This window comes from Diceros bicornis, chromosome 20 (assembly GCF_020826845.1).
Source record: "Diceros bicornis minor isolate mBicDic1 chromosome 20, mDicBic1.mat.cur, whole genome shotgun sequence".
Taxonomy (NCBI): domain Eukaryota; kingdom Metazoa; phylum Chordata; class Mammalia; order Perissodactyla; family Rhinocerotidae; genus Diceros; species Diceros bicornis.
In genome coordinates, this window is record NC_080759.1 from 2,529,492 (window position 1) to 2,551,102 (window position 21,611).

General features: G+C 47.9%; 1 protein-coding gene across 1 annotated transcript in view; it reads right to left on the minus strand.

Annotated features, from left to right (window-relative positions):
* Positions 1-16,477: 16,477 nt before the first annotated feature.
* The window catches only part of LOC131418962 (ral guanine nucleotide dissociation stimulator-like 3), a 167,192-nt gene continuing 162,058 nt past the window's right edge, over positions 16,478-21,611 (minus strand). Inside the window, exon 6 of the mRNA XM_058563529.1 lies at positions 16,478-16,681. Within this exon, the coding sequence (XP_058419512.1) occupies positions 16,501-16,681 (181 nt within the window). The 3' untranslated portion in view covers positions 16,478-16,500. The remainder of the gene's footprint in view (positions 16,682-21,611) is intronic.

A 21,611-nucleotide genomic window follows, 5' to 3' on the forward strand; every position in this document is an offset into this window, starting at 1 on the left:
GCAACCTTAAGATGATAATAGCTTAAGTCATTTGCCCTTTAGATTGATTGCCTAATCTCAGCCCAGGTGTGAGTGGCCAGTCTCTCAGGGACACAGGTGGTGACTCTGATCCCTCAGGAAGAGACCAGTGGTCCAGCTTTGGGAGAGGGATGTTCAAAGTAGACAGCACTTGGGCAGCATTTGAAACCCATCAGCTTTAACATCTCTGCTTTGGATTCTGGCATGGTTCCAGGATAAACACACCTAGGGATAGTCAGTTGTACCATATTTCTTTAAAAATTGATTAGAGTAGTGAAAGGAACAGAGCATAAAATATCTTGCTTATTTGCAAAAGATAAAATGCAAGCAAGACCTTCCTGTTAATTTTTTTCTGCTCTTTCTCTTGGTCGTACTGTATGCTTGAATGCAGAATCAAAAAACTTGAATTGCCAAATTCTCTTTTCCTGAGATCAGTAAACTAACTTAAAAGTTTTATTGAAGCCTGTGGAGGAATGGTTAGCAGCTTTCATAATTCATGTTGTCTCTAAAAATCTGGGCGTTGATCTACGTGAAAAAAGTCCTTGTTTGTATTACATGTCCCAATAGGTTACATTTCCAATTCCTGAATGTAGGATTTTATCAAAACAACTGAAAAACCTGGTCATGGAAACTGGACTCTGTCACTTTGTCAAGAATTTGCCTCTTTATGAATTAATGACTCATGAATTCCTTAATATTTTTGTAAAGGAAGGACAAGAAACTCTGTAGTGTCTCTGAATGTGGCAAGATGGGGAAGTCTCGTTAGACCACATCCTGGGGTTCTTCTCTCGTGTTCAATAGGCCCAGGTGATAGTCCGTGTAGTCAGGTGCAGCGCCGCTCCCCCAGCCCCCAGTGTTCCATCCTACTCTGGCCTGTGCCTTCTTCAGGGGGTTCTGATGACGCTCGTCCACAAGGGTTGGAAGGAGACATTGTAACATGAGGATATTCATCATCTTGAAACAAGGATTAATATAGAGCAAAGTCTCGGGGTCTGTGTGCTCTGATGCACTGCTGTTGGGGTGTGGCTGCAGTGACCACTGTGCTCCCAGCAGTCCCCACAATGGCTGTCTCAGACGTTTGATCTCCTGGTGCAACCACAGCAGCTGTTGAGAGCTGGACGCTAGTAGTGCTTCAGTGTCTTCCATCATATTTTGTGCCTCTGACCCTCCTCTGCTCACCCCCTTCCCATTCCTATCTCTTGCATTGATTGCTTTGTAGTTGTTTCCTAGGAGCCACTGTGTGTAACTGTATTTGACAGTGTCTTTAGAGACCCACGATCTCTAAACGAGTCACTACACAACACCCACTTATACTGTTGTAGCCCGTGTTCGTCCTCTCCAGTGGCGCTGTGAAGAACCCTGCTTACTCAGAGGTCCTCTCATTATCATGCTGCTGGGGCTGCTTACGAAGCTGGGCATTTCATCTTTGGTCTCATCAAGATTATTCTTTTCATCGATTATTCTGAAGTCGGGTACGACTTTGTTAATAATGTCGACACTGGCTGTCACAGGCACTTTTATGTATTTTTCCCAACAGTTCTGTGAAGTAGGCCTGTGACACACATTTTACAGGGGAGAACACTGAGGTTCAGAGAGGTCGAGTAGCTTCCTTCACTTCACACAGTTTCTTGGTACATTTTGAGTCTCCACCTGGAACTCTGCCTCTCAGGTGTGTGCACTTGGCTGGTGTTCCACTTTGCGCCTCTCTGCCAGCCTCTCCAAAGGCACACGCCCCATCCTGAGTCCATTGTCTGCTTGATGGCAGTCACCCTGCACAAACAGGCTCTGGGCGGGGAGTGGACTAGCGGGGCGTGGTCCTCAGGCTTACCCTGGGCAGGTTCTAGGTTCATTGCGAGAGCTGGAGCAGTGGAAGATACTGACCGTCATTCACCTGGAAGGTTTGTTATGTAGAAATACTCCACTGACTTTTTGCAGGTGTTCTGTCTTCTTTGTCTTCATTGCTCCTCTGGGCTTTCTCCTACAGTCCGTGCTGTGCAGTAACATACAGTACAGAGACTGGTGAACATAATATTGTTGTCCTGCACCAAACGGTCACATCACTCATTTTTCTAATTATGAAAGAAATACATACTGTAAAAAAAGTCAAATTACACAGATCTATGTAGAGTAAAGTGAAACCTTCCCCTTCCATCCCCTTCCCTGCAAACTCACTCCTCTAGTCAGAAGGAACTATTGTTAAGAGGTTGCAGCTTATTCTTCTGGACATTTCCTATGAATTTATAAATACACAAAGTTTTTTTTAACATAAATTACATAACTACATCCTTTTGCAATTTGCTGTTTCTCAAACCATATATCATAGATATCTCTCCTTATCTGTGCACGTCACTCTAACTTAGCTTTTTAGATGTTTTAGAGGTACTCCAAAGAACAGGAATACCATGATCTGTTTATTTCTTCTTAGATAGAGTTGGGATTACATCCAGTTTCACTATTATACATAATGCTGCAGTAAGATCCTTGTATGGAATTTATTACACTGCTATTCAACTGCTCAATTTGTTTTGTTTCCTTTTAGTCAGAGACTATGATATTTTCAACATTTTTAGGGGAATTAATTTATAGGGAAATTAATTTTTTCACTGAATAAAGACATTTATGGGGAAACTGGCCTTCAAAGTCATCCATCTCAGTATTCTGGAGAAAAATCATGAAACTTAGAAGGTATTCTGCTTGCTCCATCACATTCTAACAAGTCATGTTAACAATTTAAAGTTGAATGTTTGAATAACCTCTACTCTCTCTGTTCAGAAGGATGACGTTTTCTTGTCTTGAAAACTTCTGACTCCAGGGGCTCTCAGTTGGGCTTCAGAGAGGATAAGATATTGGTGTTGTATCTGTTTCTCTTCAGCTGTAGGCTGCATCTTCTAAAGATCATAGAATTGAACATGGTCTAATCGATATATATGATTTGGGTCAAAAATTCAAAGTAATGAACCCAAGATAGGAATCTATAATTTTGGTTCTTAATAAAGAATTTCCTTTTATATCCTCAAGTCTCTGTGATTACTAGTAAAAACTCACCTGTGGGTGATGAGATGTGGCTCTGCTGGCAATGTCTGGCTTGAACATCCATAGTTAAGGCTGCCACATCCATAGATAGATTAGACTTGACCTCTCGACGACATCTGCCCTTGGTCTTTGACCTGGGAAATTTAAGAATTTTAAAAAGCTGCTGTTATTAGCACTCAATGCTAGAAATGCCTGTTAAAGAGTGAGTTTGATTTGGTAAACCAAAGAGCGTATAAGCAGAACAAAGTCTTTAATATCAATAAAATTTCAAAAAAATTCTAATTTTTTAAAATATAACTCTATTTTTGCCACAGTGCAAACTGTGTACATATGAATGAAATATCCCTCTGTCCATTTCTTAAGTTGTTTCCATTGATTTGATGGATTTATCCTCTAATCCAGATTCCAAATGTGAAAGAACATCTTAGTCCTTCAAAGAAAGTAAGCCATTGAAATTTGATTTTCTTTCAGCTCGGCATCCTACAGGTTTGAAGAATAAATTATCATGTAGTGATACAATGATTCTGAAATCTAATTGTTAATTAGAGGGGTGTAAGTGATGATTGAATGGTGGTTCACCCCCATGGTCAGGGGTATTGTACACATGGATGTGTAAACACGATTCAGGAAGCTGCTTCAGCCCCGTGACATCCCTGAGAACCACAGTGCAGGAGGATCTAGGCACACAGCCGTCTGCCTCGATCTCCTGGGTTACATGTAGATCCAAGGGTCTAGAGAGTGGCTTCAGAGCAGCTAACTTTTATCTATTTCTCTCCTTCCTTCTCTCCAGCTTATCTCAAACAGTCTTGACTATCATATTTTAAAGACCAATTATAGTTATTTATATTAGCTGCTTGTTCATTATTGCAGAGTAATAGTCAGGTATACCATTAAATATCATTTAATCTACCTAATTAAATTTGTTGTACCTTTTAATTGATTAGAACACTAAGTTTAGTTCAGAGTTGGATATTCACCAAATGTGTTAATCTGCTTAGAACTGCCATGTGCGTCACTCCACTTAGAAGTGTATCTTGGCCCATCACAAGATTTTAATGAATCAAATCATCATAAATTAAGATAATGTACTATCTGGTGGATGACAGGCACATGGGTCCATTTTGGAAATATGCCCATCTGTCTCTGCTCCCCATGGGAAGTTTCTGGTCACTAGGTCTCCAGGTGGCTTGCACAAGCCCTAGGTCTGTAATAGCTTGGTGCCTTTCCTTCTACTTGGGGTCGAAATAAAAGAGGTCAGAGAGACTTACTGAAGTTTCAGAGACTTATGAAGTCTTCTTTGAAGACCACCCATGCATAAGTTCTGGATAGCTCTCTGTTCCTAAGACTACTAGTTACTTTAAGGGCTTCTCAGGAGCTGTAAAGGCCTGATATTTTCCCTTACCTGCAAACCAATAAGTTAGCCTACCATGGTCTTATATATGCTGGCAAAAGACATGAGACCCATGGGTCAGAGACAGAGGACTTAATGACACAGCAATGGCAGTGGTCAGAGTATCAGCATTTGCACCAGTTCACTAAATCCCACTTCCTACAGGGTGATACACAGTGGGCGATGTGACAAGCAGAGAGTTGCAAGAACTCAGAGCTGAAGGAACTCAAATCTTTTATATCGGGCAGGAAGTCTGCTGACCTTTGCTCCGGGGGGGGGGGTGTTAGTTTTATTATACCGGGCAGTAAGCAAGCCTGCCCTTTGCTCCAGAGGAGGCCACTATTTCTGTCTTCCAAGGCTGACAGCTCTACACACATCCTTGAAAAGATAACCTGGTCTTACTGGCTTTCAAAGATAAGCTTGACTGAGACTCGATCATCATTCAGTTCTTCTGTTTCCTTTATTGAGGTTGTGCAAATAGGCTCGTTTCTCTGTAAAGTTCACTAACTTTATTCATACATAAGGGATGCTTTTGGTTTTATTTATTAAGTTGAAATTTTCTTATTAGAGCCAACGATGAAACTATTATGGGTTGGATCTGAAAGTATGCTTTTCCATGAAAAATGTGAAAGATCAGTGCTCACAGAACTCTGCCACAAGGAGCTGATAGCAACCTAAATGATTTTAATTTGAATACTGTTTTGTACAACTTTCTTCCATCTTACTTCATCCTCTCTGCTTCTTGTAACTCTCATATGGGAATGGCGCATTTTCAGGGATTCACTAAACTCATTTACAATATTCAAATAGTTTTGTCTGTTGTGTTTTTTAATTGATGTAAAGTTGACATACAACATTATATTAGTTTCAGGGGTACAACATGATGATTCAATGTTTGTATGTATGTTGAAATGATCTCCATAATAAGTCCAGTTAACATCCGTCCCCATACACAGTTACAATTTTTTTTCTCTTATGATGAGGACATGGCGTATTTCAAGGTGCAGCAGAATCAACGATGATGTCATACTTTTCCATATACAGTTTGATGGTTTTGGACATAAGTATACACCCTTGAGACTGTCACCACCATCAAGGCCACAAACATATCCATCACCTCCCAAAGTTTTCTCTCACCTCCTTTATTACTATTATTCTGTGGTAAGAACTCTTAACATATCTACTCTATTAGCAAATGTGATATGTGCAATACAGTCTTGTTAGCTGTAGGCATTATGCCATATCCTAGATCTCCAGAACTTATTTATCTTGATAACTGAAACTTTGTATCCTTTGACCATCAGCTCCCCATTTCTCCATCCCCCAGCCCCTGGCAACCACCATTCTAACCTCTGCTTGTATGAGTTTCACTATTTAAGATTCCATATATAAATGAGTATTTGCCTTTCTCTGTCTGCCTTATTTCACTTAACATAATGTCTTCTAGGTCCATCCATGTTGTCATAAATGGCAAGAATTTCTTCTTTTTTCAAGGTTGACTAATATTCCATTTCTTTATCCATTCATCCATCAGTGACATTTAGATACTGTTACTTCCGTATCTTGGTTATTGTGAATTAGCTGCAATGAACATTAGAGTGCAGGTATCTCTTCGAGACCCTGATTTCAATTCCTGTGGGTAGATACCAGAAATGGGATTGCTGGATCATATGCAAGTTTTAATTTTTGAAGAAAGCTCCATACTGTTTCCCATAATGGCTGTACTAGTTTACATTCCCACAAGGGTTCCTTTTCTCCACATCCTCACCAACATTTGCCATCTTTAGCTTTTTTGATAATCGCCATCTTAACAGGTGTGAAGTGATGGCTCATTGTGGTTTTGATTTGCATTCCCTGATTAGTGATGCCAAACACCTTTTCATATACCTCTTGGCCACTTGCATGTCCTCATTGGAAAAAATCTATTCTGGTCCCTTGCCCATTTTTTAAATTGATTTGTCTTTTTGTTATTGAGCCGACACAAAAAAGAGAGAACAAAATTTCCAGGCATTATGGGTGCTTCCCAGTTGATGCAGATGGTTTTCTATTTACAGTGGTACCAAAAGATCATATTTCGTGCTTTTTCTTCAGCTTGTTATAAGACCAGCAGTAGCTACGGCGTGGCAGATAATTAGGATCTTCTTGGTTTGGAGGTTTATAACATAAATGAGTGGTAAGGAATTTTTTATTATTCCAAGGAAATTATTGAGATCATAGTCCATGGAATCCAGGATTGATAGGTGTAGGAGGAAATTAAGGTGAGGGTCGGTGATCTGGCATTTCTTCTGAACTTGAGGGACAGGTATCTACTATATAAGTGTTTGAATAAAAATATTAGAGATCAAGAATTTCTGTGGGTGAATGTTTCCTGAATTATTTACTTTTGAATATCACCATTTGGATTATGTGAACATCTGAGATATGGGAGTAAGTCTCTAACAGGGGCTGGTTGATAATGTCACTATTGATTTAACTTCTAAAGGAGCTATGAACACCAAGTGGTCAACGGATTAAGCAAATGAGTAGTGAGAAAACACAGAAATGGTAAGATATTGGATTTAGTAAAAGACTGGAGACCGACTGTCCTGAGAGGGAGTGTCAGGACTTGTGCGGTTGAGAGTGACAAGGACAAGAAGAGAATATAATCACACTCAAACAAGAAGGGGGTGTTATCAGGATGGAGGGAGAGAAATGATCTGGAGTAGCCTTGAGTTTTGACCTTGAGCTTTCTGTTCTTGATGCAAATCTGCCTGATGACATCCCGGGACACAGGTCAGATCTATCCCCAGAGGATAGAGGGAGGGTGGAAGTACAAAACAGCCAGGATAATTGTCCTAAAAAAGCAGGCATCCTTTATCATTTGCCCCACTTTCATGATTTATTTTTATAGGGTAAGAGTAAAAGAAGGATAATAGTCACGTCTTCACAGAGGAAGCAGCGTGACTGTGGGAACCAGTCCAAACCAAAACCTGGTTTAAGCATCTTCATCCCTTTGAGGATGTCCAGTGACATATTCATGAGGCAGGTTACTAGAATCCCATCCCATCCTGGCAATGACGGGTCTCTGGGAGGACACCTTGGACCAGCCCCACCAGGTCTGCTGGCCAGAGAGACCACAAGGACTCCAGGCCTGCAGCAGTGCAGGACAACTAGTAAGTCCTTTCAATCTTTCCAAAGCATTGCAAAAACTTGCGCCTAGTCACACAAGTGAATCCCTGCCAGGTGTGCTCGCAGGTGGTCTGCACTCCAGGTCCTATGCCCACTCCTGCTAGTCTTCAGATTTGGCAGAGATGATTCCAGGAGCTGATCCGGGCATTCCACAGCTCCACTGCCAACAATTTCTGGTGATTGAGGAAGGTATCAGGAAGGAGGAAATGGCAGTGAGGAGCACAGGAGAGATACTGGTGGTAGCACTGATGGCGGACAGAGTTGCTATCGAGGCAGAGAAAGTGAGGGGTCAAGAAGGACGTCCTGACAGCAGATGAAATGGAGCAGGCACCTCAGTGAGGTCTCTTGGCAGCGTCCCTAATGTTTCCTTGCTTTGAGCTCTTGAAACTTTAAAACATACAAATACTTTTCTTTTATTAAATTCCGCTGTATGACATGGAAAATATAGACATCTGTTTCTTTCTGAGGTGAGAGGTTGAGTTTCAGGTGAGGAGAGAAAGATCTTCCTTTTTCATGCTCTTCTCTCATTTTCTTTTACTATGTACAGAATTTATTTGTACTTTCAAGTCAGCAGCGAGTTATCAACGTCATGGGATGATTCAGTTTTTCCCCTCACAGTCACAGTAAAACCTACTTAAAGTGGATTATTCTTTTTGTGTAATATTCCACTAGATTCCAAAATATTATTTCAAAAGCACTTTGATGTCTATGTTCTCAAATTAGATATTTACTTCTAAGTCTCCATTTTTATGTTCTCTGTTGCATGCTAATTCAGAGTTGCATCTAAGGAAATACCAGATTTCCCTCAGGTTTTTAGATCCATATGTGTTGGAAATTTGATTCATGTAGATGGACATGGCAGTTGGGGGATCATGCTATTATCAAAAGAGGCCTTGTCAGCATCAGTAATCTGACAAGAACCCACTGCTTGTTGGGATTTAATTGTCTATTTGTGGGATCAAGCTTTTGCTGTTGGCACTTCTCTTTCTCTTTGGAGGGAAAGTACTGTCTTCCCATTCTTTCCATTACCAAACCACTTTCCTGGGTGACTCTGCCATGTCAGGAAGGGCCTGGGATGCCGGGAACCAGGATTCATTCTCAGCTTCTGCCTGTCCTGAGAAGGCTTCCTTGGCAGAGTCCAGTCTGTGTGTCTGGGTGACACTTGCAGCCATCAGAAAGGAGGGGATAACTCACAAGTGCCAAGCAATTCCTCTGGCCCTTGTCTTACAGGGTGTTCTCGAGGAATGAGGTTCAAAATGCGAGTTGGTAACCCTTTGAAAGCTCCTAGTCATGGGGTGGGTTCTTGGTGTGAGCTCAGAGCAGTGTCTGTTCACAACCAGATGGGAAGCATTTCAGCATTTTAATTGGATCCATGCACGTCCATGGATCATCAGTTCCGTGGCATTCCCTGCTGGACACCCCCACACCCCTGTCATGACTCATCTTTCAAAGCTCCAAACAGGGTTCACACCCCAGCAGGTGGTTGTAATGTAACCACAGTACAAGACTGGGGAAAAATCACAACCACTTAGGGGCGACACACTAAAGGTTTGGACCAAATTGCCCAATTTGGAGGAGTTGGTAACACCAACACTGAACGTGTAAACTGGTGGATGGTCCAAGACCATGGACCTCAGAATGACACGGGCTCAGAAGTCACCCTAGACAGCAAGGGACAGTGTGGGGTCCCTCACTGGCCAGGATTATGGTCCCTTATCCTGGCAAAGTAGAGCTCACCTTGGATCCATCAGGTCAAGCCAGGGAGGAGACTGGGGGCCTTCTAGGGAATTTCTGCCCTAAAAGGAATTGCATAAGGAAGGCAGGGGTGCTGAAAATCCTAGTTCACAGGGAGCAGTCATGTTTATGGAACGAGGCCCAGCAGTAGCCTTAAAGCTGCGACACAAAACTTTCCCCTTGGGTACAAAACAAGCAGGAAAAGGAATTCAGAGTCCTGGACAAGGATCCCAGCAGGATTCAAATCTAGGTCAGGGGTGAACATGGAGCCCCTAGATGGGCCTCAGGAGGGAAAATCTTGCCTGCCTTTAGTCCATATGCAAATGACCTTCCTTGGGCCTTGTCTTCTCCACATGCACGTTCTGACCTTTTTACGTTGTTTTCCTCACTTACAGCTGATGCAATTCCAGAGATTGAACTAGAAAACTGCAAGTTTCTAAAATTTGGTCAGAAGAAACCTCAACAAGAGAAGTAGGATACATTCCCTGTTCCTCCAGAACGTAGAAAGGCAGTCCCTGCCTGTGGCACGACACAGTCCTGGGTAGTGCTGTTTTAAACACACCCACATTTCAGTGGTTGTTGCTCTGCCTGTGAAAGTACCTTCAACCTTTAAATCCCAAGAGAATGGGCGGGGGGCCGTGTCTGCTCCTGGAGGAGCTGAATGATACTGAAATGAACTTGTCCTCTGAGTTAGGGGGACTTGGGAGTGTCCCGACTAGTCAGGGAAGGGGCTGGCCCTTCTCCCTTCCCCCACATACAATAAGCTGATGACCCAGAAGAGTTCTTGATTCAAGGAGAAATGTGAGATTCTGTGTCTCTCTCACATGCCTACAGAAAGCGACAGAACCACACCACAACTCCCAGGCTGTAAAGGGAACAGGACTTGAATATAATATTCAAATATGGCATTTATTATTTACAACACATAACTACTGTTCCTCCCCAATGGGTGAATAGGCGCTGGGGTAGAGATGTCAGGGAGCTGGGGTGGGGTTGTCCCCTCTCTCTTGGGCTCCAGGGGTCCCCATGAATCAGCTTACAATGCTCCCCTTCCCGTCGTGTGTGAGGAGCTGGCCCTGTGCATCGCAAGCCTCCCAGCTGTGTCTGCGCTGCTGAGGATAGGGCTGTGATCGGCCACTGGTATGGGGCTCGGTGTTGGGGCCTGGGGGCTGAGTAGAAGAGTCCGGTTATCTTGGGGGTCTCCCTCAGAATCATGGGCCCCACCTTGTCCCCACTGCACTGGGTGCTCCAGACTCTGTGCTCAGTAGTGTCAGCCAACAGTACCCCATTTGTCCCTGCCACGAGGGTGATCATTTAGTATCACCTATTTCACAGAGGAGGAAATGGAGTCTCAGGAAGCTGAAGACAGTCACCCCAGTCACAGGACTGCTCAGTAGTGGAGCTGGGATCCCAGTGCCAGCTATCGGACTCCCCAAGGACACGCTTAGCTCAAAGATTTACTGAACCCCTAGGAGTCAGTCACCCCGGCCCAGACACTCACTCACCCCTGAACTTGATGATGGCCGGTTCTTCTTGGCCTTGAATATTCTGTTGCCCAACTAAGCCTGGGGTTCCAGCTGGCAGGACAGGCTGTAGCTACAGGACAGAGAGGCACTTGTGAGCCTACCAGGATCCACACATCTGATGTCCCCCCACTGACTGCCCAGCAGCTGGATTCTGGATGTCCCAGAGGTCGCCATGCAATAAGGCCTAGGGCTGACTGGGGGGCCACTGAGACAGGCTCTCTGGACTGGCCAACAGGGAGAATCCATCCCTGCCCTCACCCAACTCCTGCCTGGCCTCACCTATCATTCTGGTTGAGCAGCTCCATGTCCTGGAACCAGGCCCCAAATCGCTCCTCGGGCTCTGGTTCTAATTCTTTGCAGCCACCTGGAGCAGCAGGATCTCCCTCATGACTCGGTATTCCTGGGACCAGAGGGAAGAAGAGGATGCAGACAGGGCCTGGCTGGGGGATGCTGCAGGGGCCTTGTGCGGGGTGAGGAGTGGGCAGGAGACGAGTGCTGGGAACCCTCCTTCCCTCCAGTTCCATCCAGGCTCTACCTGTTCTCAGAATGGGAATAATCAGCCGCCCCTCCAGGAAGTTTTCCTTGATGCCATCCTCCCCTCAACCCACCCGGCAATTGGATGGGTCTCCCACTTCTCTGTTATCAAACTCTTCCACTCAATGTAAGATACAGGGGGTGGAGCCAGGGACTGTTCTGTCCATAGGGTCTCTGATTTCCACCTCCTTCCCCTCCCCTGCATGGAGTGCCACAGCTGCTCACCTCAGTCCTTTTCTCAAGGTTGATCTCATTCCCCTGGAAGGCAGACAGCCAGAGTCCATCAGACAGAGCCCTCTAGCATGACTAGCCCCCTATGCCCACCCCTTCTCATGGTGCACGACTGCCAGGTCCCCAGAGGGGCCCGGGCATGCAGAGAAAACAGGACTTGGACCTAGGCCAGGCTCTGGGATCCAGAGAAGGGGGACATGGGGGTGAGGCTGAGTGACCTGGCAGTACAACCCTCTCTGATGACAGACTTGGAGGCTGAGGCCTCAGGCAGAGGGGACTGCTCAGCCACTTATGTGCTGCCTGACTTGGAGGGACCCGATTTCTCTCACCATCCATGGGCAGCATGGCGGGAGAGGATGAGTCCAGCTCAGATAAAACCTCACGCAGCTGTGCCATCAGGCAGCTCTGAGCTTCCCCAGTCTGAGCACCCCGAATGGGTGTCTCAAGCGGAGCCTCTGTTCACTCATCCCTAAGATGAGCCTGATGCGACAGCTCCCAAGGGTGGTTGAGAGGCTCTCATGACAGGAGATGTGCCAAGTGTTGAGAGCTCAGAGCTCAGTGCGGGGGCTCCCGTATCCCAAGACTCAGGACCCTAGTCCCCTGCCTGGTCCTCAGGTTCACCCACCTCGAGATAATCACCCATCGCCAGACCCAGCATCTTCAGGTCACGGAGGAATGTGCCAAGATAGGGGACGTCACCCTGTGACACCGGGGTGCACGTGGGATGAGCCTTTGCTCTCAAGTCAGCTCCCTGCAGACCCTCCCCTGAAAAATCCTCACCCTCAGCCTCCAGGCCCACCTCAGGGATCCCACGGGGAGTAGCCTAGGACCCTTAACAGCCTCTTAATTTTTCCTCCCTTCACACCCCAAGAACACCACACTCCTCCTCCTCACCTCCCAGGGCCAGCTTCTGGCAAATCACAGGGTATGCGGTCTCTGGCCCTCCCCACAATGAACCCATCCTTCACCAGCTCTTCCAGGCCCTCCTGGTCACTTCTACTGGAGGATTCAGACACTGTGGCTCCAAGAGGAAGGGCCATCCTTTCTTGATTTGAGGCCTCCAGCTCGAGGCCAGAGCCCCTCCCCCACAGGCACACTCACGTGCTGCTCCTGCTGCTGTTTCTCCTGCACTCTCTGGGGGTTGCTCTCCGGGAGGCAAACATGGAAGGCCCCTCCTGCCAGAGTGGAGGACAGTGTCAGCGGGCCATACTCCCCTCACCCCATTTCTCTCCAGCACCAGTGGCCTCCGACCCTGGACATCTGACTCTAGTCAACTGGTACCAATGCCATTCCACCCTCCAAGGTCTTGTGATTCCAGAACAAGCCCAGCTCCAACTCTCACTCTGGGTGTGAGCTTGGGCTTTTGGTCTGGCCTCCCCGAGCCTGTTTCCTCATCTGGAATGTGGGAGAACTCCAGCTACCTCACAGGTTCTCCTGAAGACTCAATGTCACATGACTGTCATCATTTCTCTCGCCCTCACCCCTCCAGGTGGAGCAGGCAGAAAGCTCCCACATTCCTTTCGTCCCTCTTACCTCATTACCACCCTGTGAGGCCTGCACCACATGATGACCCTCCATTTCCCTGATGAGGAGACAGAGGCCCAAACAGGGGCAGTGAGTTGCTCAGGGGCCCACAGAGGAGAGGCCACTTGCCCCTACCAGCCAGAGGCCTTGTTCCAACATCCTCACCTAACGCCCAATCTAACCACTGACAAGAGTCCTGTCCCCTGTGCTCTCAAATCTTGGGCCTGAGCCAAGCCATGGATGGAGAGGATGGGGTGTTTTTGGAGTGTGGTTGAGTGGCTCCTGCCTGCCCTAGACCTGTGGAGTGTATGGCCCCCAGGCTGGGACAGAGGCCATGCCAAAGCCTTCTCCTCACCAAGGAACCCCTCAGGATATTCCCCTGCACTGAACTCTTTCTTTATCCACTCAGGAACTGGACCTCCAAGGTGTCACATCTGATCCACAGGTAAGGGGGTGATAGGAAGCTTTGCTCCCTCATTTACATGAAGCTCTTAACGTCCTTTCAGCAGGATCCATTAAGAATCCATCAGTTGCCTAGACGCTTCTCATAAGCCACCTGGGGATATGTCATTGCCAAGCAGGCACTCAGGTGAGACTCCTGCGGTTGACTTGAGTGACTGCTCTAGGGGTCCAGTGGGGAGTCCCAGAATGTACACACATTTATCTCTGGTGCAGCCATTCAGACCCAAGGATGAGCAGCCTGTTTGTCCACCTGGGCCATTGGAATCCCCTGCTGTGCCCATCCCTGGGGCAGGCAGGGTGACCTCCCCTTTGAGACATGGTGAAGACAGAAGGAGCAGTTGGGACCTGGCTTCCTGAGGACAGGTTTAGGCTGAGGGCTAACCCCCCCCCCCAAACCACCCAACAGCCTGGAACAAGCTACATCCATCAAGATGGACGTGCATGGAAGCCAGAGACCTGCTGATGGTGCCAGCATGGCAACTCATCCTGGAACAGCCCAGCCAACACCACTGTGTCCCGTGACCAGGGCCTCCTGCCTATAAACAGCACCCCACCGCCCCATGGACCAAACAGATCCCTCTGCTTGTTAACCTCGACAAGATAGACGGGAATGTTTCAGAGAAAGTTCAAGTCAGAAACTATCAAAACCTCAGCCTGCCCTGTCCCACTCCCCCTACTCCTCCTCTCTTTCCAGTCCCCTATCCTCCACTTTACCTTTGTCATCAGTTCTCTGCTCAAGGACTCTTCTTGGCTATAGCGCTCCTTAAGTTTTTCAGAGCTCTCCCTGAGGGGAGGGGAAAGAGGGAAAGATAAATTTAGGGATAGTGTAAGGGGTCTGAGTGCAAATCCCTTTTCTTTGACAACCCAAGAGATTCAACCTCCCTGGAGGAGTGTTCTCACTGGGATCCACTGAGCTCTAAAGTCTCGTAGGACTGGGAGGGGACTCTCCTGTTGGTCATTGGTGTCTCCACTCCCCAGCTCTACAGAGCAGCTCTCTTTTGACCACTTTGAGTTTCAACTGGGCATAGAGTTCTGTTGCTATAAACACTTGAAAATCTCCAATGTGGCTCAACCCAGTACCTGACATTTAGGGAAACCGAGTACTGAAGCAGAACTGGTGCACTAAGGACACCAGGAGGCTTAGAGACCACTTGCCAAGGCCCAGGCCTTGTCCCCAGCATTTGCTGCCTCCCAGGAGTTCCTAGCTGACTGAGGGGCCAATGGCAGATATTCAGGAGATCCCTCATCCACCCTGGTCCTCCTATGGAGAGGGGCACTACCCACCAGGAAACTTCCCTCGTGTATTTTTCAGGTGGTTTGTGGAGGTTTTCTGCAGAGCAGAGATGACAGTACAGGGTGAGGAGAGGTTCTTCAGGATCTTGCACTCCTGGGGAAGGGAAGAGAATGAGCTGTGAGGTGGGGCGCTGGAGCCCTGCTTGCTCTAGCTTCAGTCCCCTTCTATTTAAATCTCCTCTCCTGGATGAGACAGATGCTCAGGGAGCCCCAGAAGGGCACATTTAGGACCCAAAGAGTAACACTCACAGGTAGGAGGATTTTAGCTCAACCCAGGGAAGGAGTCAGGTAGGAAGTGAGCATCCTCCCACTGGGACCTGGAGTCAAGATCAGTGGACCCCTGGCAGGAAGGGCCTAGGGACTGTGCAGGGGCTTAGACCACACACTGCAATCCTGGGAGCTGATAAAGGTGGAGAGGCAGTTCCCAAGGTTCCAGAGAGGGGCTCCACTGGGCCTCCCACAGCATACCCTGGCCACCTGGATGCAGTGCTCCACCACCCTCACCCTGTCCGGCACCGTCATGCTCAGGTCCCCGAGGCAGGTGGTGATGATGAGGCTGACCACTCTTCTGATGTGGTCGACGGTGGCCTGGAGAGTGGGTGCCAGGTGCTCATTGCCAGGCTTGTTCCTCTTGCCCCAGGTGGAGCCCAGGCACTGAGAGGGCACCACCTTCCGGAAGAGCTCCTGGGGAACAGGGGGAGTGTCACCCAGCATTGCCACACCCCAGCTCTGTGTCCACATCCCCAAAAGTCCCACACAGGAGTCACAGTTTAGAGCTGGAGCTCAGGAAGCTCAGGATGTGGCCTGAGCCTTGTGAGATTCCCTGGGTTTTCTTCCCTGTCCACCGAGGACACCCAGCACAGGATGACCCAGGAGCCAATACTGGCAGGGAAGGGAGAGGGTCATTTGCACCCACCCTGTCCTGGCTAACTCCAAGCTCCAGACTGTGGCTCAACTCGGCTCATCCCAAGGGGACATCTTCCACCACCCTGATACCCCCTCTGGTCCCATTCCCTATTCTGATGCCCATTCCCCCATGGCAGCTACAACCACGGTCCTTGTCTGTCTTCCTTGTAGTGAAGTACACATCAGGTGTCTAATAAGTCCTGAGGCTGTGGAGCCTCCTTGCAGAAGGTTGGGCCACCAGGGATCTGGCTGCACACAGTGAGTTCCTCTCCTTACTGATAGACCAGGCCTTGCCCAGCTTTCCATCTCTTCTACCTCATGGAGTTGGCACAGCCACTCCTTGCAACAGGTCCTGTTAATGTCCACCTCTACGGTCTGCAGGTGGACAGCAATATCTTAGGGGTTCAGAAAGTTGCCTAGGTCGTACGGTTGGTAAGGAGTGGAGCCAGGATTTGGGCCCAGATCATAGGAGTCTGGATCAGGTCTAAGGCAATAATGGCAGAAGGAAGGCCTGCTCCACCCCGCCCGAGAGCCCAGCTGCTCACAGCATCCATCAAGGTCAACTGCTCCACCACCAGCTTAGGAGGGAAGGCCATGAGGTTAGGCTTCTTCTCATGCTGCTTAACAAGCACAGGTGGAGATGAACTTCCCACTAGAAATGATGGTCCAGGTGACTCCAGCTCAGCAGCTCCCACTCCTGCTGGAGCCGAAGTGGGCCCTTGCTCCAGCTCCAATACTGCTGATGGAGCGGATGCTGGCTCCAGCGCTAGAAGGGGTGATGTCAACAGAGCTGGAGACAGCTCTACCTCCACCACTGCCCACTGCTCTGCTTCTGCTGCTGGCTGGAGCTCTGCAGCTGGAGCTGGAGCTGGAGCTGGATAAAGAGAAAGGTTCACCCATATAGCTAACTTTCCATGTGTCCTTCTAAATACAGAAATGATCCCACATCCCTTCCAGGGATACCCAGGCTGTGGTTCCCTTTACACTCTGGCTCTGCCTCAGTGGCCTCCAGCAGCTCACACTGGGCAAGGGTAAGAGGGTCATGGCAGCTCAGCTTCGAATCAGGCAAGGTGACATGCATGTACAACCCCTTTAGCTTGAAAAAGGGACAGCCACAGTCTGGTCCTGACCTAGTTCTGGTCCAACCCCATCATCTCAAGGTCCTGAGTGTGGAGACCCTCTGCTCCTGCTCTCACCTCAGAGCAGCACTAGATGGTGTTTGTGGTCTCATGCACCTGCCCCTTGTCTAGTGAGTTGGTGGAGTTGAAACCATTGGGCATCTCCTCGACGACCTCCTGAGTGGAGTTCTGCAAAGACTGCCCAGGAGCTGGGCCAGAAGGAATCAGGGGCTGGCTGCACACTGCCACTGGGGTCAACCCCCAAGAGAAAGTCTGCTCCTCTGTTCAGACACAGAGTGACATCCCCGCAAAGAACTGTGGTCAGGAAGGGAAGGAGATCAAACCTCCACGGCTCGGTAACATATGAGTGGAGGAGCTCACATTCTGATGCTGCCAGCCATGACCTGGGGTATGAACATGACAGACCCACCAGGCTTCTGACACCTAACCACCAGCTCCTGCCCAGGAATGACCTACCCCTCATGCCCTGCCTTCCCCTCTCTTCAAAGACACACAGACACACACACACGATGAGGGACAAGGGGTGTGGGACTGCTCACGTGGGATCACAGTTGTGTCCTGGCCGGCACTGCCTCCTTCCAGACGCCCAGAGACATCGGGGATGAGGGCTGAGCCAATGGCGGCAACGCCAAAATGATTCTCTTTCTGGACATTTTTGAGTCCAGATTCTCCAAAAGTTGGGATACAACAACAAAACGTTTTTGCCTGTTGACTGTCTCCAATCAAGTGAGCTGGATGGGGGCCTGTGGGTGCCTGGATACCAGAGTTCTAAGATCTGTCAGGGTCTATGACCAAGGAAGTAGATCATTTTTCAAGATTCCTTTACCTGGGCCCCTTCCCTCAATCAGACTTGTCGAGAGCTGCCCCCTGGGCCCAGGCCGCTCAGCCTCCTCCCCCATATCATCTCCTGAACTGTACACAAGGAGCATACACAGCCATAGCCACAGCTCCCTGGAATCCTAAGTCGTGTCCTAGCTTTGAGGAGACAGAGATGAATGCAGACCTTCTTTTTCTTACCAGTTCTGCTTCCTGGGAAAATCCTTGTGTCACTCAGGTCCTCCCCAGTCTCCAAACCTGTACCATGATGATCAAGCTAGAATCTACTTCCTAGGGACATTACCCGGTGTATATGACATAATATCTATTACCCCTGTGGGCTAGTGTCACATGTACCTAAACTTAGAGTTGAAGAATAATAAGAAGGGGTGATATGTAGCACAGAACACCACTCAAAACAGGCCTGTGTTCTAGCAATATAATATTGGAACAGTCGCTTCCAACTTGGCCTCATTTTCAGGTTAGCATCATGAGGGGGTTGAAGCTAATGGAAATTTAGATATTGCCATCCTGCGGCATAAAACCATTCAATTGTTTCCTGTTTTATGGAGAATGAGACCCAAGTGCCTCATCTTGGCCCATGAAGTGGGTAGCCTCCACAGTGGTACCCAGTAAGCCCCACCCACGGTATAGCCATCCCCGTGGAACCACTAAGTGGTTAGTAACTGGCTTCTGAATATAATAACAGCCTAGGTGATGGGATGTATTGTCTAAAGTTTAACTAACAAAGTCTCTCACTTCCTCTTACTCCCTCTTTCATGTTCCATCTCTCTCTCTCTCTCACTGTCGAATCCCTGTAACTGAGGAATCAAATACCAGTGTTTGGGGCTTCCCAATGTGGAGGCCTATAGAGGAGAGAAGCACGGGGGTGCCCAGGCCAACAGACAGACAGAAACTTAGGCTCTCAGTCCAAACTGAACCCTGAGGGCTGAAGTGATCTTGGGTACGAGTCCTCCCCCTGTCAAGCCTCAGTTGAGGCCACAGCCCCAACCTATTAAACTCACTGAGGCAGAGGCACCCAGCTAAAATATGCCGGATTGCTGATCCACACAAATTGTGAGATAGTCAACATTTGTAGTTTTGAAATGCAAGGTTAGGGGCAATGAAGTCAGAGAGGGAAAGGTAACTGACACAGCCTACCAGGCCCTGGCCCTACCTTCCACCCCAGCTCCTGTTCTCTCCTCCCAGGCTCCCTCCAACCACACTGGCCACCTTTCTAACCTCCTCTGGCCAAACTCACTTCTGCCTGTGAGACTCAGGACCAGTGATGCCATCTCCCTGACACACTGCTCCCAGAGTCGTGCAGGTCTGACTCCCTCCTGTCATTCTGGTCCCAGCAAATGTCACCCCAGTAAGGCCTTTCAGACCCTCCTACCCAGTGATGCCCAGCCCTCCCTCACAGCCTCCTGCTGTGTTTCTCTATAGCACTTGTTCTTTTCTTGCTCATGTCTTTGCTTTTGTCCATTTCCCCTCTAGACTGTGAGCTCCTGGCAGGCAAGGACCACTTGGTCATTTTCATCCTGCACTTCGGCCCACCAGGGCACCTGGCACAGGGTGAGTCCTCAGTTCACAGCTGCTGAATGAGTACATGGGAAGATCTTGCACCCCTCCCCCTGCTTCTGACCAACTTTGATTGTGGAGATGAACACTAGTAATAGGAGGTACAAGTTGTTTCTGAGGCAAGGGGACAGCCAGAAAGACCTCTGTTTGACTCTTCGCTGTTCCAGGAGTCAAGCAAAGTTCAGTGGATACCATGTAAATTTCAGGTTTACAGCAGCAGGACTCGATGTATATATATATTATGTAATATGTATGTAATATGTAATATATGTTATGTAATAACCATGTAATTGTTACCAAAATAAGTTTACTTAACATCAATCACCAAACAAAAATAAAAGGTTTTTTCCTGGTGATGAGAAGTTTTAGGATCTACTCTCTTAGCAACTTTCAAATATACCACACAGCAATTTTAACTTGCAGAGTGCTGTATATCAAGTATATATCAATACAACTGAAAAAAAAAATAAAAACAAAAACTCACTGGCCACCACTAACACAACTGGCTGCTCGTCCCCTGGTGGCAGGCACTAGCACTGCAGCCCTCGCCAAAATGCCACCAAACAGAAAAGAACCTTTCTTCAGGTGTCCTCAAGACAGAGGCTCCCCAGACTCCTAGGGGTAAAAGAGCAGGACCTGTCGCCTTCGAAGGAGTGGGAGGAATCTCGGGAGCCTACCTTTTCCCCCATCTTGCTGTCCCCCACCAGGTGTCTTCTTCATTCCTGAGGCATCCAACCTCAACCAGGACAATGACCCTGCCGCCAGATGAGGACCTCTGGACCTCCAGATAAGAACAATGACTGGTCTTCTCTCTTGTCTCTAGACTTGGTGTCTAGGGCTCTGGCATCTTCTTCCTTATCCCAACTTCTCATCCGCCCAAGCCCCCAAGCCTCCTTAGTTCTAAATGATCTCAAGTGGGTGGAAAGCATTTTCTCAGCGTTTCAGAGCACAGTAGGTCATCAACAGAGAACCTAGTCCAACAAACATGTTGAGAGTGACTGGAACCCTTGGAATCACCCACTGGATGCACTCCACTTTATACAGGAGGACCCTCACTGAGATCTTCTCTTCTGTTCCCAATGCCTACACAAGAGGAGGATGTGCTCATCACAGTTCTGGGTGCCCACAGAGGTGGACTGCAGGACTCCAGTCCTGTGCCCTCCAAGCTTGGCTAGGGATGGGTCTGGAACAGGTAGAAACTTAGGAACCATAGGGATTACTCTGCCCATCTCTGGGCCTCTGGGCATGTATCTAGGAGAACGGATGCTATGGCCCCATGAGAGAGCTGCCTCCAACCTCTCTCCTTCCTGCCTCTTGTCACTTCCCCAGTGTCGGCTCTTTCTTGACTGCACTTCCATGGCCCCCACATAAGAAATCAGTGTGAGTGGGTGTGCCTGTGCACATGCGATGATGAGGAGAGGAATATGACCCCATATGGACAGGGTTGGGCAGCAACCCCCTAGGATCTTAATACCTCTCATTACCAAAGGAAGCCTGAGGGAAGGGGCAGAGCCTTGGCCAAGGAAGCTGGAGCCCTGTCTAGTCTTTGGGATTCTGACTACCTCCTGTGGTCTGGGCCAGTACCTGCCTCTTCCTGGGCCAGTTTACCAACTGTACAGTGAAGGGTAAGATGTGCAACAGCACAAGCATGTGCTCGGCCAGGACAAGTCATCAGGCCCCATAGATACTTTAAGTACACTTTAAGTGTGTTGAATACATTAATATTGCTGTGCAATCATCACCATGATCCATCTTCAGAACACTTCTCATCTTGCAAAACTGAAACTCTATAACCATTCATGAATAACCCTCCATTCCTTCTGCTCTCAGATCCTGGCAAACACCGTTCCACTTTCTGTCTCTCTGAATCTGGCGATTTCAGGGACCACATAGAAGGGAAATCACACAAGGTTGTATTTTTGTGACTGGCTTATTTCATTTAGAGTAATATCCTGAAGGTTCACCCATTCTGTCCCATATCTTAGAATTTCCTTCCTTTGTTAAGGATGAATAATATGATATTGTATGTATATTCCACATTTTGCATATCCATACATCCCTGCACAGATACCATAGCCAGGGCCAAAACCAAGCCCAAAATCAAATGGGGCCCCAAACAGATTTTTATCAATGGTCCCTTGGAGACTACTTTCTTAAGCCACGTTCCATATGATATTTACTAAGGATCTAGTCTTGGGCCATGAGTTGTTTTTCAGAAACTCCGTTTTTTCTCCTTGAGCAAGTTTCAACTGGTTT